We start from the raw sequence: 26,974 nt of genomic DNA, 5'->3' as shown, positions 1-26,974 counted from the left end.
AAAGAAATGGAGCAAAGGGGAATGGAAGGTGTTGGGGAAAAGGGGAATTGGGCTCAGCCTCGCTTCCCGGGCTGTGGGCCGGCCCCGTTCCCGCTCCCTGCTGCTCCCTGGCCCAGAGCAGCCCTGGAGCACCCCCGGAGTCCGGGGGGTCCGAGCTCTGCTCCCCCCGGGGTGACTCTGTGGGAATCGGTGCTCCAGAAAGGCCCGGGAGGCAGCAGGGAGCTGCCAAAGCCAGAGGCCATTCCCTAATCCAGAATGTCCAGAGGCCATTCCCTAATCCAGAATGTCACTGGTCAGTGAGATCCAGAGGCCATTCCCTAATCCAGAATGTCACTGGTCAGTGATTTCCAGAGGCCATTCCCATATCCAGAATTTCACTGGTCAGTGATTTCCAGAGGCCATTCCCATATCCAGAATTTCACTGGTCAGTGATTTCCAGAGGCCATTCCCATATCCAGAATTTCACTGCTCAGTGATTTCCAGAGGCCATTCCCATATCCAGAATTTCACTGGCCAGTGATTTCCAGAGGCCATTCCCTAATCCAGAATTTCACTGGTCAGTGATTTCCAGAGGCCATTCCCTAATCCAGAATTTCACTGGCCAGTGATTTCCAGAGGCCATTCCCTAATCCAGAATTTCACTGGTCAGTGATTTCCAGAGGCCATTCCCATATCCAGAATTTCACTGGTCAGTGATTTCCAGAGGCCATTCCCTAATCCAGAATTTCACTGGTCAGTGATTTCCAGAGGCCATTCCCATATCCAGAATTTCACTGGTCAGTGATTTCCAGAGGCCATTCCCTAATCCAGAATTTCACTGGTCAGTGATTTCCAGAGGCCATTCCCATATCCAGAATTTCACTGGCCAGTGATTTCCAGAGGCCATTCCCTAATCCAGAATTTCACTGGTCAGTGATTTCCAGAGGCCATTCCCTAATCCAGAATTTCACTGGTCAGTGATTTCCAGAGGCCATTCCCATATCCAGAATTTCACTGGTCAGTGATTTCCAGAGGCCATTCCCATATCCAGAATTTCACTGGCCAGTGATTTCCAGAGGCCATTCCCTAATCCAGAATTTCACTGGTCAGTGATTTCCAGAGGCCATTCCCTAATCCAGAATTTCACTGGTCAGTGATTTCCAGAGGCCATTCCCATATCCAGAATTTCACTGGCCAGTGAGACCCTGTGGTCACTCCCTGTCCTCTCCTCCTCCGGACAGAATTTTCCCTGGAATACGGAATTCTGTAGAAAAAGCGTTTTTGGGGCAGCTCCGACCTTCCAGCCCGGCCAGAATTGGGAATTCGGATTTTTACAGGGGCTCTGTTCCCTCTTAAATTCCCACCCCAAATTCCAGGATTTGGGAAGTGAACCCAGCCTGGCCAGAACTGGGAATTTGGCCAGAATTGGGAATTCTGGTTTTTACTGGGGCTCTGTTCCCTCTCCCTAATTCCCACCCCAAATTCCCACCCCAAATTCCAGAATATGGGAACTGAACCCGACCTGGCCAGAATTGGGAATTTGGCCAGAATTGGGAATTCTGTTTTTTTTTCTGGGGCTCTGTTCTCTCTCCCAAAGCCCCACCCCAAATTCCAGGATTTGGGAACCAAACCCACCCTGGCCAGAATTGGGAATTATGTTTTTTTCCCAGGGCTCTTCTCCTTCCCCACCCCAAATTCCAGAATTTGGGAAGTGAACCCAGCCTGACCAGAACTGGAAATTCAGATTTTTCTGTGACTCTTCTTCTTCCCCATCCCAAATTCCAGAATTTGGGAATTGAACCCGACCTGGCCAGATCTGGGAATTTGGCCAGAATTGGGAATAATTTGGATTTTTCTGGGGCTCTTCTCCTTCCCCACCCCAAATTCCAGGATTTGGGAACCGAACCCCCCCTGGATTTTTGGATTCTTCTCCAAACCCCAGCGAATCCTTCCCGGGACACTTTTTAATCCAAATTAATTCGATTTGAGCCCAAAAAATCCTTTAGTGATCAATTCCCGGCGGTGCCGTGCCCCTGCCAGCCCAAAATCCCCTCGGAAAAATTCCCAAACATTCCAGAACCTTCCACGGCATGGAAATAAAAGGGAAAATTCTCTTTTTTGCTCCTTTTTTGTCCTTTTTTTGTCCTTTTCCAACCCCACCTTACCCCGCAGTTTCTGGGAGCTTTTTTCTCTCTCTGCCTCATTTGAAAATTTTTGGTTTTGGGTTTTTTTTCTGCTGTTTCGGACAGGAAATCTCAAACTCTGCTCATTTCCAGACGGAAATCCTTCTGAAAATTATCATTATTTAATAATCTCTTAAAAAAAAAAAATCAATATTCGCTTTTCCTTCTCTTTTTTTTTTAACCTGTGCTGAAAATTTATTGATTTTTCCTCCATTCCCTTCCCAAACCCCGATTTCCAACCCCCAAATTCACCTTTAAAACCACTTTTTAACAAAAAAAAAAAAAAAATCTAATAAAAATTAATTTGTTAACGGGGGAAAAAAAAAAAAAGCGAAAAAGAGGCGATCACGGAGCTAAAACCGGGTTTATCTCCCCAGGTTTGCCAAAGCCGGGCTTAAATCGGGATAAAAGCGGCGAGGAGCGAGTTTGGAATTTTTAAATTTTATCGGAGCTCGGTATTTACACTCCGATAACCTCTTGGTCCCAAAAAACCAACCAAACAACCAAAAACAAAACAGAAAAAAAGCGAATTTTGTGCTCCTCGGGTTTCAAAATCCGATAAAGAACTAAAAAAATGCGGAGCCTCCCCGAAAACAACCCTGCGTTGATTTTATTTAAATTATTTTTATCATTTTTGGGGGTTTTTTCCATTAAAAAATCGTCTTGCAAGGCGGAATTTCTGGGAATTATTCAGAGTTAAATTCGATTTTTTGGTGCCCGAGGAGGAGGGGAAGATTTGAGGGTGGGGAAAAGGAGAATAAAGAAATTTATTCTGAATTTTGGTGTTTTTCTGCCGCCTTTGATCCGCTGCTCTGGTGGGTTCCTCCCTAAGGGAGATCAAGGAGAATTTTTATCTGTTATTTTTTATTAAAATCCCACTTTTTGTGGTTAAAAAAACAAAAAAATCCGGTTTTTTTTTAATGTTCTGAGTGAGGAAACGCCCTCGGGATGTTCCCTCTGAAGTGGTCACATCATAGAAAGAATAAAAATAAATATAATCATATAAAATAATAATAAAATAATAACTGTTATATCATACAAATATAAAATAGTAATATAAAAATTAATAATATATCATATAAATTAATAAAATAATATTAACACAATAAAATAAAACTATACCATAATATACAATTAAAGTATAAAATAATAATATAAAGTAATTCATATAATACTAAAATAATAATTTAAACATATTTTTATTATTTATATATTTTATAGAAAACATTTAAAAATATAAAGAATAATAAAAAACAGAAGAATTCAGGAATTTTCCAGGGAGCAACAAAAAAAATCTCATTTTTCTGCTGGGTTTTTGCCCAGGGAAGGAATTTCTCTGATTTTGTGCAAAATGAGCTGAAAAATCAACAAATAAATAAAATAATAAAAATAATAATAATAATAAAAACCGCATTAAAATTGGGAATTGCGGGGTTCCCGTTCCTGGAAATCGGGAAAAATTTCCTGGGAAAATTGGGAGGAAATCAAGGGAATTCTGCTCCAAAAATCGACATTTTCCTCCAAAAAGTGAAAATCTCGGGAGTTTGAACAGGGCTGGATTTCAAATCTGAGGGGAGGAAAAAGAAAGGAAAAGGAAAAATTAAAATAGGAAAAGAAAATTAAAATAGGGAAAGGAAAAAAAAATTAAAATAAAATCAAAAATATAGCATAAAAATATAGCATATGAGAAAATAAAAATGTAAAAAAGGAAGCAAAATACAACATGAAAATAAATCTAATTTAATTTTGTTTAAAATAGAACATAGAATTAAATAGTATTTTTAGGATAGAACGAAATAAAATAAAATAAAATAAAATAAAATAAAATAAAATAAAATAAAATAAAATAAAATAAAATAAAATAAAATAAAATAAAATAACATTTTGCGATTTGGGGGGATTTTTGGGGGTTTGGGCGATTTTTGGGGATTTTGGAGTTTTTGGGGTTTTGGGGAATATATGGCAAATATTGAATATATGGGATATATGGATTACATTGAATATATACAATTCTTTTTGATTATATGGATTATGTGGAATATATTAATTATATTGATTATATGGAATGTATGGGATACATTGATTACATGGATTATCCTGATTATATGGTCTTTATGAATTATATTAATTATCTGGAATATATTAATTATATTGATTATACGGATTATATGGACTTCATAATTATATTGATTATGTAAAATATAATTGTATTGATTATATGGGTTATGTGGAATATATTAATTATATGGATTATTTGGACTTTATTAATCACAAAGATTATGTGGAATATATTAATTATATGGATTATATTAATTATACTGATTATATGGACTTTATTAATTATATGGATTATGTGGAATATATTAATTATAGGGATTATTTGGACTTTATTAATCACAAAGATTATGTGGAATATATTAATTATATGGATTCTATTAATTATACTGGTTATCTGGACTTTGTTGGTGTCCCGGAGCCCCCCCGGGGCCTTTCCCGGCCGCTCCCGCCGATTCCCGGGATGAGTTTGTGGCTCCTGGGATAAAACGGGAGTGAGAGAAACCCCGGGGGGAAAACGGGATGGGAAAAACCGGGATGGGAAAAAACGGGATGGGAAAAACCGGGATGGGAAAAACCGGGATGGGAAAAACCGGGATGGGTGGGAAAAAATGGGAAAATTGAATTTGGTGGGGAAAACCGGGATGGGGTGGGAAAAACCGGGATTTGGTGGGAAAAACCGGGATGGGAAAAACCGGGATAGGTGGGAAAAAAACGGGATTCAGTGGGAAAATTGAATTTGGTGGGGAAAACCGGGATTTGGTAAGAAAAAGGGATTGGGTGGGAAAAACCGGGATGGGGTGGGAAAACCGGGATGGGAAAACCGGGATGGGAAAACCGGGATGGGAAAAACGGGGTGGGGTGGGAAAAAACGGTATGGAAAAAAACTGGATTGGAAAACCGGGTTTGGGTGGGAAAAACAGGATTCGGTGGGAAAAAACGGGATGGGGTAGGAAAAAACGGCATGGAAAAACCGGGATGGGGTGGGAAAAAAGGGGGTTAGGTGGGGGGAAATGGGATTCGGTGGGAAGGTTGGAAAACCCGGGGGGAAAAAGGGATGGGATGGGAGAGGGATGGGGGGGAATTGTTGGAAAATTCGGGATGGGAAAAAGGGGCTGAGGTGGGAGCGCTGCTGAATTTGGGGTGAAGCGCTGCTGAATTTTGGGTGAGAATACTGCTGATTTTTCGGGTGAGAATACTGCTGAATTTTGGGTGGAGCGCTGCTGAATTTTGGGTGAGAATACTGCTGATTTTTCGGGTGAGAATACTGCTGATTTTTGGGTGAAGCGCTGCTGATTTTTTGGGTGAGAATACTGCTGATTTTTGGGTGAAGCGTTGCTGATTTTTGGGTGAAGCGCTGCTGATTTTTGGGTGGAGCACTGCTGATTTTTTGGGTGGAGCGCTGCTGATTTTTGGGTGAAGCGCTGCTGATTTTTTGGGTGAGAATACTGCTGATTTTTGGGTGGAGCGCTGCTGATTTTTGGGTGAAGCGCTGCTGATTTTTGGGGTGAGCGCTGCTGATTTTTGGGTGAGAATACTGCTGATTTTTGGGTGGATCGCTGCTGATTTTTGGGTGGAGCGCTGCTGATTTTTGGGGTGAAGCGCTGCTGATTTTTGGGGTGAAGCGCTGCTGATTTTTGGGTGGAGCGCTGCTGATTTTTGGGTGGAGCGCTGCTGATTTTTGGGTGGAGCGCTGCTGATTTTTGGGTGGAGCGCTGCTGATTTTTGGGTGGAGCGCTGCTGATTTTTGGGTGAGAATACTGCTGATTTTTGGGTGAAGCGCTGCTGATTTTTGGGTGGAGCGCTGCTGATTTTTTGGGTGAAGCGCTGCTGATTTTTTTGGGTGAAGCGCTGCTGATTTTTTGGGTGAAGCGCTGCTGATTTTTGGGTGAAGCGCTGCTGATTTTTGGGTGAAGCGCTGCTGATTTTTTGGGTGAAGCGCTGCTGATTTTTGGGTGAAGCGCTGCTAAATTTTGGGTGAGAATACTGCTGATTTTTTGGGTGAAGCGCTGCTGATTTTTGGGTGGAGCGCTGCTGATTTTTGGGTGAAGCGCTGCTGATTTTTTGGGTGGAGCGCTGCTGATTTTTGGGTGGAGCGCTGCTGATTTTTGGGTGGAGCGCTGCTGATTTTTGGGTGGAGCGCTGCTGATTTTTGGGTGAAGCGCTGCTGATTTTTGGGGTGAGCGCTGCTGATTTTTGGGGTGAGCGCTGCTGATTTTTGGGTGGAGCGCTGCTGATTTTTGGGTGGAGCGCTGCTGATTTTTGGGGTGAGAATACTGCTGATTTTTGGGTGAAGCGCTGCTGATTTTTTGGGTGGAGCGCTGCTGATTTTTTGGGTGAAGCGTTGCTGATTTTTGGGTGAAGCGCTGCTGATTTTTTGGGTGGAGCGCTGCTGATTTTTTGGGTGAAGCGCTGCTGATTTTTTGGGTGAAGCGCTGCTGATTTTTTGGGTGTTTTTTTGGGTGAAGCGCTGCTGATTTTTGGGTGGAGCGCTGCTGATTTTTTGGGTGAAGCGTTGCTGATTTTTTGGGTGGAGCGCTGCTGATTTTTGGGTGGAGCGCTGCTGATTTTTCGGGTGAGAATACTGCTGAATTTTGGGTGAGAATACTGCTGATTTTTGGGTGAGCGCTGCTGAATTTTGGGTGAAGCGCTGCTGATTTTTTGGGTGAGAATACTGCTGATTTTTGGGTGAAGCGCTGCTGATTTTTTGGGTGGAGCGCTGCTGATTTTTTGGGTGAAGCGCTGCTGATTTTTGGGTGGAGCGCTGCTGATTTTTCGGGTGAGAATACTGCTGAATTTTGGGTGAGAATACTGCTGATTTTTGGGTGAGCGCTGCTGATTTTTTGGGTGGAGCGTTGCTGATTTTTGGGTGGAGCGCTGCTTCTCCGCCCGGCCGCGCCGCCCTCCTCCCCCGGCACCGCTCCCGTCCCGGCTCTGCCCGCGGATTCCCCGCGTGGGGTTTGGTTTTTGGTTTTTTGGGTTGGTTTTGGTGTTTTCCTCCCGACCTTTTGCAAGAAAACCCCCTTTTCACCTCTTCCCCTCTGTGTTTTTCTCCGCTCGTATCTCGGAGCTAATTGGGCTCTCTGAAGTCTTTTCTCGGCAGCAAATCCCGGCCCCACTCCCAGTCCCTGCCCCATAGCCCAGGGACGCTGCGGGGCCCGAATCTGGGCGGTTTCTGAGCCTTTTTTAGGTTTGTTTTAGTGTTTTGTGTTTTCTCCCTGACCTTTTGCAAAGCGCGACTGGAAGAAAATCCCTTTTCACCTTTTCCCCTCGATTTTCTCCCCCCGCCCCCCGCTTTTATCTCGGAGCTAATTGGGCTCTCCAAAACCCTTTTTTTTTTGCCCAGAGAAAGGAGTGTATTAGACCGGGGAAAGATTTTATCTGCGGGGCCCTGCAGAAGCCGCAGCAGGTACTTCATCCCTCATCCCTCATCCCTCAGCCCGCGTCCCCCGGCCGCCCCCGCCGAGCAGATTTGCAAATTTACCCAAGGCCGAACAATGGATCCTCCTGGCAGCCCCTCTGTTGACTTGTTTAGAAATCCCAGAGGCGTTTCGAGGTAAAAAGGTCAGCGCTGCACCGGGCCCGCTCTTCCTCCCTCCCCTCCGTCCCTCCCTGGAGGTGAAACCCGGAAATTTGATTTATTCTGGGCCAAATCCCCTTTTAGGCCCGGCCTTTGGGGAGCTGAGGGGAATAAACGGCCTTTGACGCTTCGTTTATTGGCGTTTGAGGCGCGTGAATTGGGAATAAAACAGAAATTCAGGGGGGAAAAAATTAAATCAGAAATTCCTCCCATCCCCACCCCGCAGCCGCAGCGCGTCCCGGTTTTTGCGGGATGCGAATTCCCGGGATTTTCACCCCGGGATTATTTCCTGCTCTCCTCAGGCCGGGAAATGAGTGCAGAATTCCAAGAGGGAATTCTTTTTGGGAAGCCGGGCCCGATTCCAGGAAAAGGGATCGGCCCCTTTCTTTGGGATCCTCGGAACTTTTCCTTCCTCCTCCTCCTCCTCCTCCTCCCTCCCAGGCCGGGCTCCCCCGCCCCGCATCCCGCAATTCCCAGAGATTCCCACTGGGCTGAAAAGACGGGAATTGAGGGGGGAGGAAAAAAAATCAACTTTATTGGGCTGAGGTAGTTCCGTGCGGGGGGCAGGAGATTCCGACGGAGGAAGCGCTCGGGATTTCGGGATAATTCCATTTTTACCAGCAGCTTTTCAGTCCTGAATCCTCGCGGGGAGTTAGGCCGAGGTTAAATCCCGGCTTTATCCGGCTCCGGTAAGCCCGAGAGGGTGCGAGGAACGCGCTCCGGGCTTCGAGGCCGCCGGGAGCTCCGAAAAATCCTCCCCGTCCATCCTCGCACCTCCTGCGGCAGCCCCCGAGGGCGGCCCGGGCTCCTTTTCCTCCCAGGACAAAAATCACAAAAATACCAAAAATCCCCTCCCGTCCTCCGCCGGCAGCAGCAAAAATCGCCTGGAAATAATGACCCTGTAAAGCAGAAATAGTGCAAAACGGGAGCAGAAAATTGCGCTTTTTCTTTCTTTCTTTCTTTCTTTTTTTCCCTTTTTTTTTCTTTTCTTTTTTTCTCCTTTCCTGAGGGTTTGACTCTTTGCAGAGGCCTCGGGCGTCTTGGGCGCCTCGGGTCTCATTTCAACATCTACAATCAGGAAATAAAAGGGAAAAGAAGGAGGGGGAAATGCCCGAAACTTTTTAACTTGTTCTCGTGGTTTGGTTTTTTTGGTTTTTTTTTTCTGGTTTTTTTTGGTTTTTTTGTTTTTTGTTTTTTTACATTCTCACAAGGAGGAAAAACGCATCGGGCAGAGAGGGAGGGGAGAAAAAAAAATCGTCGCGCTCGTTTTTCCAAAGGGGAGCGAACTAAATTAATTTTTTTTGTTTGTTTGTTTGTTTTTTTCCCTGGAATTGAAAGTGCAGTTCCTAACGGGGAAGGGAGAAGGCAGAAAAGTCCCTGAGCCACGGAAATTGCTGCGGCCGCCGGCCACGGCCGCTCCCTGCGAGTCCAGCGGGGCGATAAATAACGAGAGCCACGGGCGGTGCCACACGCGTGGGGACAGCCGGGGGGTCCGGGGGTCCCTCGGGGCTCCCTCGGGGACAGCCGGGGGGTCCGGGGGTCCCTCGGGGGCTCGCAGCCCCTCGGGGACAGCCGGGGGGTCTGGGGGTCCCTCGGGGGCTCCCTCGGGGACAGCCGGGGGGTCTGGGGGTCCCTCGGGGCTCCCTCGGGGACAGCCGGGGGGTCTGGGGGTCCCGGGGGGCTCGCAGCCCCTCGGGGACACCCCCGGGGGTGCCGAGGGTCCCTCGGGGGCTCCCTCGGGGACAGCCGGGGGGTCCGGGGGTCCCTCGGGGGCTCCCTCGGGGACAGCCGGGGGGTCTGGGGGTCCCTCGGGGGCTCGCAGCCCCTCGGGGACACCCCCGGGGGCTCTGAGGGTCCCTCGGGGGCTCCCTCGGGGACACCCCCGGGGGCTCTGAGGGTCCCGGGGGGCTCGCAGCCCCTCAGGACACCCCCGCAGCTCTCAGGAGGAGCCGGAGCTGGGCGAGGCCTCGGGCGAGGATGGCTCCGAGCCTTCGGCCGCTTCCTTGGCCGCCCCGCGGGCAGCGGCCGGGGCCAGCCCTTCCTTCTCCCTCTTCTTCTGCTTCATCCGCCGGTTCTGGAACCAGATCTTCACCTGCGTCTCGTTGAGCTCCAGGCTGGCGGCGATCTCCACCCTGCGGGCCCGCGTCAGGTACTTGTTGAAGTGGAACTCCTTCTCCAGCTCCGTCAGCTGCTTGGTGCTGAAGTTGGTGCGGATGGCGCTGGGCGGCCCCAGCAGCCCCAGCTCCGACGCTTTGCCTGGGAAAGACCCAAGAAGCGGCGGGGCAGGAGCGGCCGGAGGAACGCTCCCCGCCGGGGGTCTCCCCTTCTCCCCCCGCCCGCAGCGCCCCGAGCTCCCTCCCGGCGCCTCTCGGCCTCGGCCCGGCTCGCGTCCCGCTCCGGGCCCCGCTTTTCCCGCAGATCCATCTGGAGATCCTTCCAGAGATCCTGGAGATCCAACTCCTCATCCTCCCCGCTGGGTTTTTCCCCCGGGATCCATCCCCTGAGTTTTCCTCTCCAATGCGTTCCCTGAGTTTTCCTCCTGGGATCCATTCCCCGGGATTTCCCCTTGGGATCCATTCCCTTTGGCTTTCCCCTGGGATCCATGCCCTGGGATTTCCCCCTGGGATCCATTCCCTGGGGCTTTTCCCCAGGATCCATCCCCTGGGTTTTCCCCCTGGGATCCATTCCCTAGGTTTTCCACCTGGGATCCATTCCCCGGGATTTCCCCTTGGGATCCATTCCCTGGGTTTTCCCCTGGGATCCATCCCCTGGGTTTCCCCCCGGGATCCATCCCCTGGGTTTTCCCCCCGGGATCCATCCCCTGGGTTTCCCCCCGGGATCCATCCCCTGGGTTTTCCCCCCGGGATCCATTCCCTGGGTTTCCCCCCGGGATCCATGCCCTGACCCCGCGGGAAGGGCTGGAAGGGGAAGGAGAGGGTGATGATGGCGGGGGAGGAGGAGGAAGGCCGGGGTTCGAGGGAAGGTGATGAGGAAGGAAGCGGAACAATAGCGGAGGGGGTGGAAGGCGCGGCTGAGGAAGGAGGAGGAAGCGCCGAGCGTTTCCTGCTCTGAGCTGGGCTTAAATCAGCCTCGGGCCTGCGGGAAACCGAGCTCAGGGAGGCTCCGTGGGGTGGGATGGAAAATCTCTGGGTGCGGTTTAAGAAAAAGGCCCCAAAACCCAAACAAACCCAACCCAAACACAAAAAAACCACCCCAAAACACAAACACAGAAAAGAAAAACCCCAAACCTAAACAACCTGCCAACAAAACCACCAAAACCCAAACAACCCCCACGATAAAACCCCAAAACTCAAACAACCCCTAAAAAAAGACCCCAAACCCCAAATAACCCTCCAAAATACCCCAAAACCCAACCGAACCCATCCCAAACCCATGGAAGACGAGTCCAAACTCTTGGGGCTCGCTGCGGGGCCGCCCCACTCGCCCCAGACTCACCAGTTTTGGGGGGGTTCCTCTTCACCCTCATCCACTCGAAGGTCAGCGCTGCCTCGCCCTTGGCGCCCGGCTCGGGGTGGCCCGGGGGCTCCTCGGGCGCGAGGTCGCCAAAGAGGCCGGGCAGGTAGCCCGGCTGCTCCTGGCCGAAGGCGGGCGGCTGCGGGAGCTGCCCCGCGGGCCCGCAGTAGCCCTCGGCCGGCGAGCCCGAGCCGTAGGCGGCCGCCGGGAAGAACAGCCCGTCCGCGTCCTGCTGGCCCAGGTAGAGCGGCTGGTAGCCCGCCTGGGCTGGGTAGGAGGAGGAGGAGGAGGAGGAAGGCGGGTGGAAGCCGTGCTGGGGGAGATGCCCGGCGGCGGGCGCGGGGGCCGGCAGGCCGAAGGGGCTCTCGGCGCTCGGAGTGGGGCTACCGGAGCAGGGCGAGAAGGAAGGCGAGGCCGGCTCGGGGTGGCGGGGCTGGAAGGCGGCGGCGCCGCGGTTACAAATTGCGAACTCCAAGAAGGAGTTCATGGCGGTATTGTCCATCTGCCAGTGATGGAGGAGGGTCAGCGCGTTTTGGGGGCGATGCCGCCTGCCCTCCAACCTTTGGGTGCTATGTCAAAGCTGGGAAACTTCCCGCGGGCACCGGGGGACCCCGCGGAACCGCGGCCGGACCGGGGGGGACCCCGCGGGCGGAGCGGGCCCGGCCCAATGAGCGCGGCGCTGCCCAAGTTTGCGGCCGGCTCCGGCTCATCCATCACGGGCCCGGCGTTTGCATGACAAAGGGGCTTCAATCAAACCCGGCCCATCAATCTGATAACAACACGGCCGCGTCAAAACCTTCTCCTCAAAGGCTTTAAAAGAGACAGGGCCGAGCTGGGGTGCTGAGGAGGGGGGGGAAAGGTTTGCAGTGACCCGCGAGTGTTTTTTAAGTGCTAAAAAGGGCCCCGAGTTATGCGGGGAGCCGGTTTTAGGCACAAGTTCTGACTTTAAAAGGGTTTTTTTTTTTGCTCCCCCCCGAGCGATGCCGGCTCGGTGTGAGAAAAAGAAAAGAGGGCGAGGGGATGGGGAGGTGTGAGCACAAAAGGACGATGCTCTTTTATCCATTTGGGACTTTTTCCCCCTCTAAGCGCCCGGCACCAAAGCGGTTCGGGGTTTGCCGGGATGCTGAAAGCGGCCGGAGAAAAACTCGCTCGGTTTTTCGCTTTAATTTCTCCCGCACGAGCTTTGTGCCGTAATTAGATCAACTTTCTAATGAGGAGGCCAAATGAAGTCAGCAAGGACGGAGCGGCTTTTGTTGGAGCCGGGCCAGGCCCGGCCCTGGCAAATCCCGGGAACGAAAGCCGAGCCCGGCGTCCACCTGGGGATCTCCCATCCATCCGCTCCCGACCAAAACCGGGCCTGGGGGCTCATGGGCTGCACACGTCCGACTAAAACTGGGTTTAGGGGTTCACACACTGCACACTCCCGACTAAAACCGGGTCTGGGGGCTCATGGGCTGCACACTCCCGACTAAAACCAGGAATTCACTTCGGGAATTCGGTTTTTAGGGGTTCATGTACTGCACACTCCCTACAAAAACCGGGTTCACGCACTGCACACTCCCTACCAAAACTGGTTTTAGGGATTTATGTACTGCACACTCCCTTCTAAAACCGGGTTTAGAGGTTCACGCACCACACACTCCCTACTAAAACTGGGGTTTAGGGGTTTATGCACTGAGCTCTCCCTACCAAAACTGGTTTTAGGGGCTCACGCCCCGCACACTCCATACCAAAACTGGTTTTAGGGGTTCATGTACTGCGCTCTTCCTACTAAAATTGGGGTTTAGGGATTTATGTACTGCACCTTCTCTACTAAAACTGGTTTTAGGGGTTTTTGTACTGCACACTCCCTACCAAACCCATTTTCAGGCGCCTTAAACAGCCGCAGGGTGCTGAGCTGAGCTGTGCAGGGTTTTGAGCTGAGTTTGCGGGGCTCTGATCTGAGCTTTGCGGGGCAATAATCTGAGTTTTGTGGAGCTCTAATCTGAGTTTTGTGGGGCTCTCAGCCGAGCTTTGCGGGGCTCTGAGCTGAGTTTGTGGGGCTCTAATCTGAGTTTTGCGGGGCTCTAATCTGAGTTTTGTGGGGCTCTAATCTGAGTTTTGCGGGGCTCTGATCTGAGCTTTGCGGGGCTCTGATCTGAGCTTTGCGGGGCTCTGAGCTGAGTTTTGTGGGGCTGTAATCTGAGTTTTGCGGGGCTCTGAGCTGAGATTTGTGGGGCTGTGAGCTGAGTTTTGCGGGGCTCTGATCTGAGCTTTGCGGGGCTCTAATCTGAGTTTTGCGGGGCTCTGAGCTGAGTTTTGTGGAGCTCTAATCTGAGTTTTGCAGGGCGCTGATCTGAGTTTTGTGGGGCTCTGAGCTGAGTTTTGCAGGGCGCTGATCTGAGCTTTGCGGGGCTCTGAGCTGAGCTGTGCGGGGCTCTAATCTGAGTTTTGCGGGGCTCTAATCTGAGTTTTGCGGGGCTCTGAGCTGAGTTTTGTGGAGCTCTAATCTGAGTTTTGCAGGGCGCTGATCTGAGTTTTGTGGGGCTCTGAGCTGAGTTTTGCAGGGCGCTGATCTGAGCTTTGCGGGGCTCTGAGCTGAGCTGTGCGGGGCTCTAATCTGAGTTTTGCGGGGCTCTGATCTGAGTTTTGTGGGGTGCTGATCTGAGTTTTGTGGCGCTCTGAGTTGAGCTTTGCGGGGCTCTGAGCTGAGTTTTGTGGGGCTCTAATCTGAGTTTTGCAGGGCGCTGATCTGAGTTTTGCGGGGCTCTAATCTGAGTTTTGCGGGGCTCTGATCTGAGCTTTGCGGGGCGCTCATCCCGTCTCTAGCGGGGTCCGGCTGAGGAGGAGGAGGAGGAGGAGGAGGAGGAGGAGGAGGAGGAGGAGGAGGAGGAGGAGGAGGAGGAGGAGGAGGAGGAGGAGGAGGCGGCGGCGGCGGCAGAGCCGCTGCGGGCCGGGCTCGGAGAATGGGAACATCGGCGGGCAACATGGATTTCCTTGTTCCGAGCGGGCGGACAAGGGCGGGCCGGCCGCGGCCGCCCACGGCCATTTGTTGGCTGTCAGGAGGATTTAGTGGCCGGCCACGCTCCGCCGCGGCTCCGCTCCGCTCCTCTGCCTCTCCCCGGGCCAAAAGTTCACCCTGAAAGCCGAACCCGACAGGGACAAACCCGCTGTGCCCGGGGGCGGCGGCTGCTGACAAACCCCCGCCCGCCAGCGGCGCCCCGCTCCTTCCTGCAGCCCCGAAATTTCATTTTTAAAGCCATTCCCAGCCGCCGTCCCGCCTTAAAAAATTCAATTTGCCGTTTGCTTGTTGGTTTATTCGCGCTCCGCTGAGGCTGAGAGGCCTCCAAAATGGAAATGTTTTGGGTTATAAACCTAGAAACCTTCTCCAAAACTTCCTTTTTTTTTTTTTTTGCATCATTCAAAGCGGCGCTCCCGTCATTCCCCCGGCAGGAGAAATGGATTTTTAATTCGATTCCTTTGATATTTCCTTGAGTTCGGGTTCAAACGGATGATTTATGGCTTTAAAAGGAGAAAAAAAAATATACAAAATGCAGATTTTATTTGTTTATTCGTTTATTCCGGCCTGCGATCCGTGGGTTTGTGTTTTCCGATGGTTTTCCGCAGCTGTTGCATCAAGGCGGTTTTATTTTAAATTAAAATCACGAAAAATCGCGATTTTTTTTTTTTTTTTTTCAGTTGTGGCAGGGAAACTTTTTCTCTAAGCCGAGCCTAAATTAGAGCTGAGGTGAAAAATCCGATTTTTGGCGTTTTTCTGTGGATGGGACGGGGGTCCCAAAATTGGAATTGGTGAAATTGGGCAAAATTCAGCCTGAAATGGGGACGGGTGCGGGGCTGGGGTTTAGAGCTGGGATCGCTTCGGGAATTTGGGAAAAATCCCTTTTTTGGGGGGTTCCTAATGCTCAAATAAGGGATTTCGGGCTGGGGTAACTTCGGGATTTTGGGAAAAATCACTTTTTTTTGGTTCCTAAGGCTCAAATGAAGAATTCAGGGCTGGAATCACTTCGGGAATTTGGAAAAAATATCTTTTTTGGGGATTCCTAAAATTCAAATGAGGGGTTTAGGCCTGGAATAATTTTGAAACTTTGGAAAAATTGCCTTTTTTTTTTGTTCCTAATGCTCACATGAGGGATTGAGGGCTCGGATCACTTCGGGATTTTGGGAAAATCGCTTTTTTTTGGTCACTTTGATTCAAATGAGGGATTTGGGGCTGGAATAATTTCGAACCCCCAGCCCTTATTCCAAGCCTATGGAAGAATCTCGATTTTTAGGTCTTTAGTTTAAAATCTTTAAATCTTTATTTTAAAATATTTATTGGAAGCCTTTACCTGAAATCCCCATTTAAATTTTAAATCTTTATTTTAAATCTTGATTTTTGAGCCTCGATTTGAAACCTTGATTTGAAATATTTATTTATTTGTTTGTTTGTTTTATTTCAAATCTGGATTTTAAATCTGTGTTTTTAATCTTGAACCGGGGGAGGTTTTTGTGCAGGGCACAGAGGGGGGACGAGGCATTTCCAAAGGCTCAGAGGGTCTCCAGATGCTTCGGTTTTGGGCTTAAACAGAACTTTTTTGGGTTAAATAGAACTTTTTGGCGGTTTAATAGAACTTTTCTGAAGTTAAACGTAACTTTTTAGGGGGTTAAACAGAAAATTTTGGAGGTTTAATGTAACTTTTTTTGGGTTAAATATAACTTTTTTGGAGGTTAAACATAACATTTTTTGGGGTTAAATAGAACTTTTTGGGGTTAAATATAATTTTTTGGGTTAAGTGTAACTTTTTTGGAGTTAAATAGATCTTTTTGGGGGTTAAATGTAACTTTTTTTGGGAAGCATCAATTAGAGCTGAGGAGGCGCTGTGGTGAAAAATCGGAATTATAATTTATTTATTTATTATTTTTTTGTGGATGGAAAGGTCGGACAGGACGGGAGAGAAAAGAGGCGCGGGAGGGATTGAATGAGTCACGGACATCGCATCATCCTCAGGGGGAAAAAAAAGCATAAAATTCAAATAAAATTTTTAAAAAACCCCAAAAAACAAAACCACAACGGAACAAATACAGATAATTCAGATAAAATAGGAAAAAAAAACAGGGAGGAAAAAAACCCGATAATTCAGATAAAATAGAAAATAAAAAGGTGGGGGGGGAAGCACCGATATTTCAGATAAAATTAAATTTAAAGGCAATAAAAGGTAAATAATCAGATAATTCAGATAAAGTGGGGGAAAAAAAAGGATAAAAGCCAAGACAATTCAGATAAAATGGGGGAAATAAAACGGGGAAAAGCCCGGATAATTGGGATAAAATGGAATTATTTTAGGGATCAGGTTCCGGCTCCCTGGCTCGGGGAGTCCTGCCCGGCTCCCCTGGGAATCCCAGCGGATTTTCCATGGGCTGGAACCCACCCCGCCTCGTTAATTAGGCTCATTTGCATATTCATTAGTGTGCCAGAGTGGAGAGGAGGAGTCTGAAGCCGCTGCCCTGGGGCAGGGATATGGGGAGTCCCGAATTCCTGGGAATTCCCTGAGATCCCAAATCCCTGGGGTTCCTTCAGATCCCAAATTCCTGGGGATTCCCAGAGATCCCAAATTCCTGGGGGTTCCCTCTGATCCCAAATCCCTGGGATCCCAAATCTCTGGGGATCCCAAATCCCTGGGGATTCCCTGGGGGTCCCAAATCCTTTCCCCGGGGGTCCCAAATCCCTGGGGATTCTCTCTGATCCCAAATCCCTGGGGTTCCCTCAGGTCCCAAATTCCTGGAGATTCCCCCAGATCCCAAATCCCTGGGGACCCCCTCAGATCCCAAATCCCTGGGGGTTCCCTGATATCCCAAATCCCTGGGAATTCCCTGAGTTCCCAAATCCCTGGGGATTTCCTCCAATCCCAAATCCCCAGGGATTCCTTCTGATCCCAGATCGCTGGGCATCCCCTCAGATCCCAAATCCCTGTGTTTCCCTCAGATCCCAAATCCCTGGGGATTTCCCCAGATCCCAAATCCCTCTGGATTCCCTCAGATCCCAAATCCCTGGGGATTCCCTCCGATCCCAAGTCCCTGGGGATCCCCTCTGATCCCAAATCCCTGGATTCCCTCTGATCCCAAACCCAGGCCTTGCTCCGCGCTCCGACAGGCGCCGGGATCGCTGCAGGCTGTGATCAATGGCCAATATCGGCAGCCCGGGTTTATCAATATCGGGGATCCCGGGGACCCAAATCCATCCTTTATTCCCATTTTCCCCCCAATTTCAGCTCCCGGTGAGGAAAACGAGCCGGGATAAACCCGGGAGCTCCCCAAGGTTCCCTCTCCCAGCTCCTCCCTTTGGATGGAAAACTGGAAATCCATCAGAAGGGAATGGAAGGAGAAATGGAGAGGGAAATGAAAGAGGAAAAAGGGCAATTCCCAAAAAATCCTCTAAAAGCTGCAGAATTCCCAGGAAAAGGGAACCCACCCGCTGCTAGGCCCCATTCCCGCTGGGCTTCTCCTCCAGGGAAGATTCCCACGCCCGATCCAAGATCTCCAGAGCTTCCAGGAGCTCCTCAGCAAACACATCCCCCTTCCCTCCGCAGCGCAAAATCAATATTTCCTCAACCCGCCGCTCATCTGCATATTCCCCGCTTAATTGCCGCCAGGCGATTGCCGTGTTTTGCCAACAATCGAGGCCTGGAATACGCTTAATTCGCTTAATTCGCTTAATTAATGCCCTCCAGTTGCGCGGAACAGAAGGGCAGGGCTGCAAATTTTCGCTCCCCCCGTCGGGCTGACATTTTGGAGGAGGTGAAGAACGGCCGAGCCGATGGCGGCCGCTCAATAATTCAGATTTTATGGAGTGCTCCCCTCCTCTCCTCCCAATTAGCTTCGCTCTCGCTAATTAGGACAAATCAGAAGGGCCCCGCTGTTGGTGGGGAGCCGCCGTTCCTGAGGCGCCGCGCGCGGCCGGGGCAGGGACCGGGCCCGACGGAGGGACCATCCCACCCCTGCTGGGGTGGCACCCATGGGAGATCGGGGTCTGATTTGGGGTTTGGGGTCACTCATCCCACCCCTGCTGGGGATTTTTATTGATAAGAACTCAGGGTTTGATTTGGGGTTTGGGGTCACTCATCCCACCCCTGCTGGGGTGGCACCCATGGGAGATCGGGGTTTGATTTGGGGGTTTGGGGTCACTCATCCCACCCCTGCTGGGGTGGCACCCATGGGAGATCGGGGTTTGATTTGGGGGTTTGGGGTCCCTCATCCCACCCCTGCTGGGGTAGCACCCATGGGAGATCGGGGCTTGATCTGGGGTTTGGGGTCCCTCATCCCACCCCTGCTGGGGTGGCACCCATGGGAGATCGGGGTTTGATCTGGGGTTTGGGGTCCCTCATCCCACCCCTGCTGGGGTGGCACCCATGGGAGATCGGGGCTTGATTTGGGGTTTGGGGTCACTCATCCCACCCCTGCTGGGGTGGCACCCATGGGAGATCGGGGTCTGATTTGGGGGTTTGGGGTCACTCATCTCACCCCTGCTGGGGTGGCACCCATGGGAGATCGGGGTCTGATGTGGGGTTTGGGGTCACTCATCCCACCCCTGCTGGGGATTTTTATTGATAAGAACTCAGGGTTTGATTTGGGGTTTGGGGTCACTCATCCCACCCCTGCTGGGGTGGCACCCATGGGAGATCGGGGTTTGATTTGGGGAGTTTCGGGGTCCCTCATCCCATCCTCATTTGGGATTTTTATCAATAAAAACTCGGGGTTTGATTTGGGGTGTTTGGGGTCCCTCATCCCATCCTCATTTGGGATTTTTATCAATAAAAACTCGGGGTTTGATTTGGGGAGGTTTGGGGTCCCTTTTCCAGGGGTCCCTCCTGTCCCCTCCCTCAGCCTCGCCCTTCCCCACGGGAAAAGGGCGTGGAAATGTGGAAATCCGCTGGGTTGGGACATTTCCCCTCATTTTTAGGGTATCTAAATATGGAAATTTGCTGGTTTGGGGACATTTCCCCTCATTTTTATGGCATCTAAATGTGTAAATCCGCTGGTTTGGGATATTTCCCCTCATTTTTATGACATCTAAATATGGAAATTTGCCTGTCTGGGGATATTCCCCCTCATTTTTAGGCTGAAGAGTATTTAAATATGGAAATTTGCCAGTTTGCGGGTATTTCCCTGTATTTTTTTAGACTGAAGAGCAGCTAAATGTAGAAATTTGCCGTTTGGGGATCTTTCCCCTCATTTTTAGACTGAAGAGCATTTAAATATGGAAATTTTTCGGTTTGGGGATATTCCCCTTAATTTTTAACTAATCTAAAAATGGAAATCTGCCGCTTTTTTGATTTTTTTTCCCTCATTTTTCAGCTGGATAAAGGCGGAGCCGTCCCTGGGGAGGCCAAAAGGATGCTCAGACCCCAAACCAGCCCAAAACCAGGAGGAGGAGGAGGAGGAGGAGGAGGAGGAGGAGGAGGAGGAGCAGAAATGTGGAAGCGCAGAACAAATGGCGCTTTGATAGACAAAATCTGGCAGCCCCGAAGCGGCCGCCGAGCGCTCTGCAGCAGCCGGGGATATTAAATAAACCCCCAAAAATTCAATTTTCTCCTCTTCCTCCCCAAAATTCTCGGCTCGGGGACTCTCGGAGCGGTGGGAGAAGGGCAGGCGGGTGCTGAAGGCTCCCGGCAGCAAAATTCGCTTTTTTCCCCCCTCCGTGGGAAGGTGGTTTAGGGATTTAAATATTGAAATATTCGCGGATATCGGATCCGGATGAAAACGTTTCCCGGAGCGAGGTTTTGGGATTGCCGGCTCGTTTTTTCCTGGAGAGAAGATTTTTCTGGGGGGGAGAAAAAAAAAGATGGTTTGGAGTCAAAAGGTGGCTGTAAAATCAGCCCGCCCCCTCTTTGTTAGAGCCGAGAGAGATCATCCACAGCGATTTCCAAAACATCTGTCGAGCCTTCGCCTCCTTTTATTTCCCTTTTATTTCTTTATTTTATTTTAATTTTTATTTGTTTATTTTAATTTTTTTTTTTTAAATAGTGTCAACCCAGCCCGGCTCTGCCACTTTTAACCCCAAATAAAAAATCCCAAATTTTCTGAGCGTTCCCTGAAAAGGGGGATATTATCCCGCCCAGGCACTGAAAACACTAAAATCCCTCCTGGGATGGGTTTTGGGGTTCCAAATCCCCCCTGGGATGGATTTTGGGGTTCCAAATCCCTCCTGGGATGGATTTTGGGGTTCCAAATCCCCCCTGGGATGGATTTTGGGGTTCCAAATCCTGCGTGGGGAGGAAGATTTGAAAGGGATCCAAGAGACCACAAATCCGGGGGGGGTTTGGGGTTTTTGGGATTGGAAAAGGGAGGAGGAATAAAATGGATTTTAGGGTTTTGGGGGTTGGAAAAGGGAGGAGGAATAAAATTGATTTTAGGGTTTTGGGGGTTGGAAAAGGGAGGAGGAATAAAATGGATTTTAGGGTTTTGGGGTTGGAAAAGGGAGGAGGAATAAAATGGATTTTAGGGTTTTGGGGATTGGAAAAGGGAGGAGGAATAAAATGGATTTTAGGGTTTTGGGGGTTGGAAAAGGGAGCAATAAAAGGGGGTTTGGGGTTTGTGGGGTTGGTAAAGAGAGGGGCATTAAAAGGGATTTTGGGGTTGGAAAAGGGGGGAGGAATAAAAGGGGATTTTGGGGGAGGAATAAAAGGGGTTTGGGGCTTTTGGGGGTGGAAAAGAGAGCAGGGATAAAAGGGATTTTGGGGGGTGGAAAGGAGAGGAGGAATAAAAGGGATGTGGGGTATATGGAGTGGTAAAAGAGGAGCAATAAAAGGGATTTTGGGGTTTTTGGGGGTGGAAAATGAGGGAGGAATAAAGGGGGATTTTGGGGAGGAATAAAAGGAGTTTGGGTTTTTGGGGGTGCAAAAATAAAGAAAACCCCCCCAGGCCCATCCCTTACCCCTCCTCCTCTCCCGTTCTTTTGGTGACCCCCAACGCGTGGAAAAATTTTCATTTTTTTGAGTTTTGACCCCAAAAATCCTCTTGTTTCCCCTCGTGTTTTTGCAGCTCCGGACGTTTCCAAGGCCGGGAATTGCGGTGGGCTCTGAGAGAAAAGAGGAGGAGGAGGAGGAGGAGGAGGATGGGGATGAAGGGCGGGATCGGGGTGTGGGAGGCCGGGAACGGCCCCGGAATTCGCGTGGGCTCCGCGCTGCCTTTGTGTTGCTTTTCCATCCCTTTATCCCCTTTATTTTTGCTTTTTATTTGGATTTTTTTTTTTTTTTCCCCTTAAATTCGAGGATTTTCCCATCCCCGAAGCAACACCCCGCTTTGATGGGATAAAATCAATAAATAAATGAATAAATAAATGAACACCAAGGAGGAGAATGAAACCAGAATCCAGGGAATATTTCCCGGAATTCCTCTGGAATTGTTGGCTGGGAGCGATTTCTTTTGTCTCCTCTCAGGGCGCACGAGGAGATTTTGAAACCTCATTACAAAGCAGGGAAGAAGCGAATGATTTATGGAGGAAAACAAAAAAAAAATAACCACAAAAAAAGCGCTTCTCTGGAATGAAATCCAGAGCAAGCATGAGTTGGTCGCTTTTATAAAGACTTTTATTTACTCTATGAAAATAATGTACAATAAATAATTTGCCCTTTGCTACGAAAGGATTTGAATAAATAGTCTACATCTAAAACGTAAAAAGAGGAAGGAAAATTCCCCCGATATTTTTTTTTTTTTAATTTTATTATGAAATCTAAAAGTCTCCTTCTGATTCCTGAGAAAGTCGCTGGGGAGGAGGATTTATAAATTAATTTTTTTTTTTTTTTCTCCCAAGGGGCTGAAATCACCTGAGAACCACCGGCTGCTTCCTTGGAAATAAATAAGGGGGCAAAAAAAAAAATATATATATATAAATAAAAGGATGGCAAAATACCTGAATTTTAGCAAACTCGGCCGCTCTTTCACCTCTGGAATAAATAAATAAATGAATCCTGGGAGGGACGTTTGGGCACGCGGAGCTCTCATACGGAAGGGGAGGAGGTGACTGAGGGAGAAATGGCTTCAGGTTGATTTTGGGGGGTTCCTCCTCTTTTAGGGCCAATTTTGGGAGGGGTTCCTCTTCTTTTGGGGCCGATTTTGGGGTATGGGCTCTTGTTTTAGGGCAGATTTTGGGGGTTTCCCTTGTTTCGGGCCAGATTTTGCGGGTTCCCATTCATTTAGGGCAGATTTTGGGGTTTCCCTTTTTTTTAAGGCAGATTTTGGAGTTTCCCCCTTCTTTTAGGGCAGAGTTTGCAGTTTCCCCCTTATTTTAGGCCAGATTTGTGTTCTCCTTCTTTTAGGCCAGATTTTTAGGGCTCCCCTTCTTTTAGGGCAGAATTTGGGGGGTTCCCCTTATTTTAAGCCACATTTGGGTGTTACCCCCTTCTCTCATGCCAGACTTTGAGGCTCCCCCTTCTCTCATGCCAGATTTTGGTGTTTTCCCTTTATTTTAGGGCAGATTTTGGTGTTTCCCCCTTCTCTCATGCCAGGTTTTGGTGTTCCCCCCTTCTCTCCTGCCAGATTTTGGTGTTCCCCCTTCTCCCCTGCCGAATTTTGGGGCTCTGACCCCCCCGACCCCTCCGCAGAGCCGGGACTCCGCTCCAGCTCCCAGTGCTGCAGCTCCGCGGAGCAGAGCGCGCTGCCCAGCAGCTCCAGCTCCTCCTGCCAGCAGCGCAGGGGGGTCCCCGAGAGCCCCCCGAGATCCGAGAGCCCCCCGAGTTCTGAGAGGCCCCCGAGATCCGAGAGCCCCCCGAGACCCGAGAGCCCCCCGAGACCCGAGAGCCCCCCCAGTTATGAGAGCTCCCCGAGTTACGAGAGCCCCCCGAGTTACGAGAGCCCCCCGAGTTCTGAGAGCTCCCCCAGACCCGAGAGCCCCCCGAGTTACGAGAGCCCCCCGAGTTCTGAGAGCCCCCCGAGATCCGAGAGCCCCCCGAGATCCGAGAGCCCCCCGAGACCCGAGAGTCCCCCCAGACCCGAGAGCCCCCTGAGACTCGAGAGCCCCTCGAGTTCCGAGAGCCCCCCGAGTTACGAGAGCCCCCCCAGACCCGAGAGCCCCCCGAGACCCGAGAGCCCCCCGAGTTCTGAGAGCCCCCCCAGTTCCGAGAGCCCCCCGAATTCCGAGAGCTCCCCCAGACCCGAGAGCCCCCCGAGTCCCGAGAGCGCCCCGAGTTCTGAGAGCGCCCCGAGTTACAAGAGCCCCCCGAGTTCTGAGAGTCCCCCCAGTTCCGAGAGCCCCCCGAATTCCGAGAGCTCCCCCAGACCCGAGAGCCCCCCGAGTCCCGAGAGCCCCCCCAGTTCCGAGAGCCCCCCCAGACCCGAGAGCCCCCCCAGTTCCGAGAGCCCCCCGAGTTCCGAGAGCCCCCCGAGATCCGAGAGCCCCCCGAGTTACGAGAGCCCCCCGAGACCCGAGAGCCCCTCGAGACCCGAGAGCCCCCCGAGTTCTGAGAGCCCCCCGAGATCCGAGAGCCCCCCGAGTTACGAGAGCCCCCCGAGACCCGAGAGCCCCTCGAGACCCGAGAGCCCCCCGAGTTACGAGAGCCCCCCAGTTCCGAGAGCCCCCCCAGTTCCGAGAGCCCCCCGAGTTACGAGAGTCCCCCGAGACCCGAGAGCCCCCCAAGACCCGAGAGCCCCCCCAGTTCCGAGAGCCCCTCGAGTTCTGAGAGCCCCCCGAGACCCGAGAGCCCCTCGAGTTCCGAGAGCCCCTCCAGACCCGAGAGTTCCCCCAGACCCGAGAGTTCCCCCAGACCCGAGAGCCCCCCGAGTTCTGAGAGCGCCCCGAGTTACAAGAGCCCCCCGAGTTCTGAGAGTCCCCCCAGTTCCGAGAGCCCCCCCAGACCCGAGAGCCCCCCGAGTTCCGAGAGCCCCCCGAGTTCCGAGAGCCCCCCGAGTTCCGAGAGCCCCCCCAGTTCCGAGAGCCCCCCCAATTCCGAGAGCCCCCCCAGACCCGAGAGCCCCCCGAGTTCCGAGAGCCCCCCGAGTTCCGAGAGCCCCCCCAGTTCCGAGAGCCCCCCGAGACCCGAGAGCCCCCCCAGACCTGAGAGCCCCCCCAGTTCCGAGAGCCCCCCCAGACCCTCGCCGGGCGGACATCCGCCGCCCTCCGGCGCGGCGCTGGCTCCGCGCTCCGCGGGCCGGTCCCGGGGGTCGCCGCCGCCGCCGCGCCCGTCCCCGGGGGGCTCCGGGCGGCGCCGCCGCTGCCGCTTGTGCTTCATGCGGCGGTTCTGGAACCACACCTTGACCTGCCGCTCGCTCAGCTCCAGCAGCGCCGCGATCTCCACGCGCCGCGGCCGGCACACGTACTGGTTGAAGTGGAATTCCTTCTCCAGCTCCAGCAGCTGCGTGTTGGTGTAAGCGGTGCGGAGCCTCCTGGAGCCGCCGCTGTCCGACAGAGCCTCTGGGGAGTGCAAAAAAAATTTTTAAAAATTATAATTATAATATAAACCAGCGCGCTGGAGAAGTTCCGTGCCGGGCAGCCGCTGCGCCAGGGGAAAATTGAAATGTATTTGTGAAATAAAAAGTTGAATTCAACTTTTGGCACTCTGGAGAAGTTCTCTGCCTCGAGGGAAAAAGGGATTTTGCTCCTTGGTCTTTCCCTTCAGAGCTCTTCCCTGCCTGCCGCTCTGGCCGATAAAGGGAATTTCAAATTATTCCTTCTTCCGAACTCTGGAGAATTCTCTGCCTCGAGGGAAAAGGGGATTTTGCTCCCTGGTCTCTCCCTTTAGGGCCCTTCCCTCTCCGCTGCTCTGGTGGAGAAAGGGAATTTCTAACTTCATTCTAAATCCCCAAAATGTAGGAAATTTCTACGTTTCTAAAATGTAGGAAATGTCTGAATTTCTAAATTCCTTCTTTCCTGTTTGCTTATTTGGTTGGTTGGAGGGTTTTTTTGGTTGGTTGGTTGGTTTTTTGTCTTGTTTTGTCGGGGCTTTTTTTTTTTTCCTTGTTATTTTTTGGTTTTTGTTTTTTTTTTACCTTTCCCCGGCACTTTGATTTCACTATTCCACTTTTCCCCGGCCAATGAGCTCCCTTCGTCCTGCCCGATTTTACCCGAGCCATGGAAATCCTGGAATTGCTCCTCCAGCACTTTATCCCGAGGGAAAGGCCGAGCAGCGAGAGGCTGCTCCTCTTTCTGCTCCTTTTTCTGCTCCTTTTTCTGCTCCTTTTTCTGTAGGGGGGTTCGGGGAGGGTTTTGGGGCTCATAAATTCATTTTTTTAGGACCAACCCTCGCTCTTTTACCTCCCCACCCTGCTGCCAGCAGCCCCCGCCTTCCCCACCCATTTCCCCTCCCCTCCGCGCTTCTTGGGCGGGGGGTTTGTTGTCTTTGCTTTTCCCCTTTTCAATTTTTTCCCCTTTTTTTTATTTTTCCCTTTTAAATTTTTTCCCTTTATCTTTTCCTTTTTTTTTTTTTTTTTTAATTTTCCCTTTTTTTTTTTTTTTTTAATTTTTTCCCCGTAGTCTGTAAAAACCTTCAGCTCTGGCGGAGAAAACCGAACAAACGGAGTTGCGACCCCCCCGCTCTGTCCGGACCCCCCCCCGGGCCCTTCTCGCTCGGGGTTTTTTTTGGCAGAAGCTGCAGAAATTTGTTTTTTTTAGGGAGGGAGGCAGCAGAACCCCCCCAAACCCCGCGCTGAGGACATCGCTCCGTGAACCCCACGCGTGACACAACCCCGGGGGCAGAGCGGGGGGGTGGGCTGGGGATGTTTTGGGGCAGAATTGCTGATTTTCCCCATTTACACCCCCCATCCCCCCAGCCCCGGCCGTACGAACCTGCGGGCAGCGGCGGCGAGGAGGAGGAGGAGGAGGAGGAGGAGGGTGGTGGGGAGGAAGAGGACGGAGCCGGGGCGGGTTTTTTGGCCGCTTTCTTCTCCTTCATCCACGGGAAGCTGGCGGCGCGGGGCCCGGGCGGCGCCGGGGCCCGGGGCCGGCTCCGCGCTCCGCCCGGGCGGGGAGCGCGGCTCCCGAGGCGGCCGCGCTCCAGAGGACCAGGAGGGAACGGCGAGTCCTTGATGGATGAAGTTTGAAACGTCTCCAGGACAGCGGGGAGACACGTCAGGCACTCGGCGAGGGAAGGTTGGCTGTTTATAAAGCCGATCTCCCTCGCAAATTCAAAATTCATGGCTTTTGCCGGGGTTTAAAAAGCGGCAGGGAGGCGGGGGAGAGGGAGGAGGAGGAGGAGGAGGAGGAGGAGGAGGAGGGGGACAGGGAGAGAAATCTGAAAGCGGGTTTTGGTGGCGGGGAGGATGCCGGGCCGCGGCGTTCCTGTAATTGGGGTGTCGCAGCTCAGCCGGCGGACGGGACCCGGCCGGGCTGGAGCCGGGCTGGAGCCGGGCCGGGGCGAACCGCAGCCGGCTCCTCATCACGTGCGGGGCCCGGCCAATGGCAGGCGGGGCCTGGAGGCAAACACTGCGGGATTTTCTTTAATTGATTAAAAAAAAATTAATGGGGGGCGGGGGGAAGCGAGCGAGAGAGAGGAGCCCCAGAAAAGGGCTCCACCAGCAACACCATCAACACCCCAGCATCAACATCCTTCCTTGGCTGTGGGCTCTTCCTTCCTGCAATCCTTCCTGGAATCCTTCCTTCATTCCTGGAATCCTTCCTGCAATCCTTTCTTCCTGGAATCCTTCCTGGAATCCTTCCTGGAATCCTTCCTTCATTCCTGGAATCCTTCCTGCAATCCTTCCTGGAATCCTTCCTTCCTGCAATCCTTCCTTCCTG

At 51.4% G+C, this 26,974-nt stretch overlaps 2 protein-coding genes and 1 long non-coding RNA gene across 3 annotated transcripts; all 3 read right to left on the bottom strand.

Annotated features, from left to right (window-relative positions):
* Nucleotides 1-9,109: 9,109 nt before the first annotated feature.
* HOXB1 (homeobox B1) lies at nt 9,110-11,878 on the bottom strand. Its single transcript, XM_021547499.2, has 2 exons — nt 11,254-11,878; nt 9,110-10,053 (listed from the first exon to the last, which is right to left on the bottom strand). The coding sequence occupies exons 1-2, from the start codon at nt 11,771-11,773 to the stop codon at nt 9,737-9,739; spliced, it is 837 nt and encodes a 278-aa protein (XP_021403174.2). The 5' UTR covers nt 11,774-11,878; the 3' UTR covers nt 9,110-9,736.
* Nucleotides 11,879-19,187: 7,309 nt separating this feature from the next.
* On the bottom strand, nt 19,188-22,826 carry LOC146765137 (uncharacterized). Its single transcript, XR_014950201.1, has 3 exons — nt 22,160-22,826; nt 21,182-21,325; nt 19,188-20,068 (listed from the first exon to the last, which is right to left on the bottom strand). It is a non-coding gene; the product is annotated as an uncharacterized LOC146765137 (long non-coding RNA).
* Nucleotides 22,827-22,836: 10 nt separating this feature from the next.
* HOXB2 (homeobox B2) lies at nt 22,837-26,443 on the bottom strand (the record flags this gene model as incomplete). The annotated part of the gene is made up of 3 exons (XM_077788394.2): nt 26,027-26,443; nt 24,281-24,655; nt 22,837-22,985 (listed from the first exon to the last, which is right to left on the bottom strand). Coding segments are annotated over exons 1-3 (873 nt in total), but the record flags the coding sequence as incomplete, so codon positions are not given.
* Nucleotides 26,444-26,974: the final 531 nt, after the last annotated feature.

Source organism: Lonchura striata, chromosome 27 (genome assembly GCF_050655825.1).
Source record: "Lonchura striata isolate lonStrDom1 chromosome 27, ASM5065582v1, whole genome shotgun sequence".
NCBI lineage: Eukaryota > Metazoa > Chordata > Aves > Passeriformes > Estrildidae > Lonchura > Lonchura striata.
This window is presented reverse-complemented; position numbering and strand designations above follow the sequence as displayed.

What these genes read in the sequence shown, in the direction of transcription:
- HOXB1 (XM_021547499.2), bottom strand. Translation starts at nt 11,773, where the DNA reads ATGGACAATACCGCCATGAACTCCTTCTTGGAGTTCGCAATTTGTAAC. An exon ending in GAGGAACCCCCCCAAAACTG is followed by an intron (nt 10,054 to 11,253) that starts GTGAGTCTGGGG and finishes GGTCTTTCCCAG; the next exon opens with GCAAAGCGTCGGAGCTGGGG.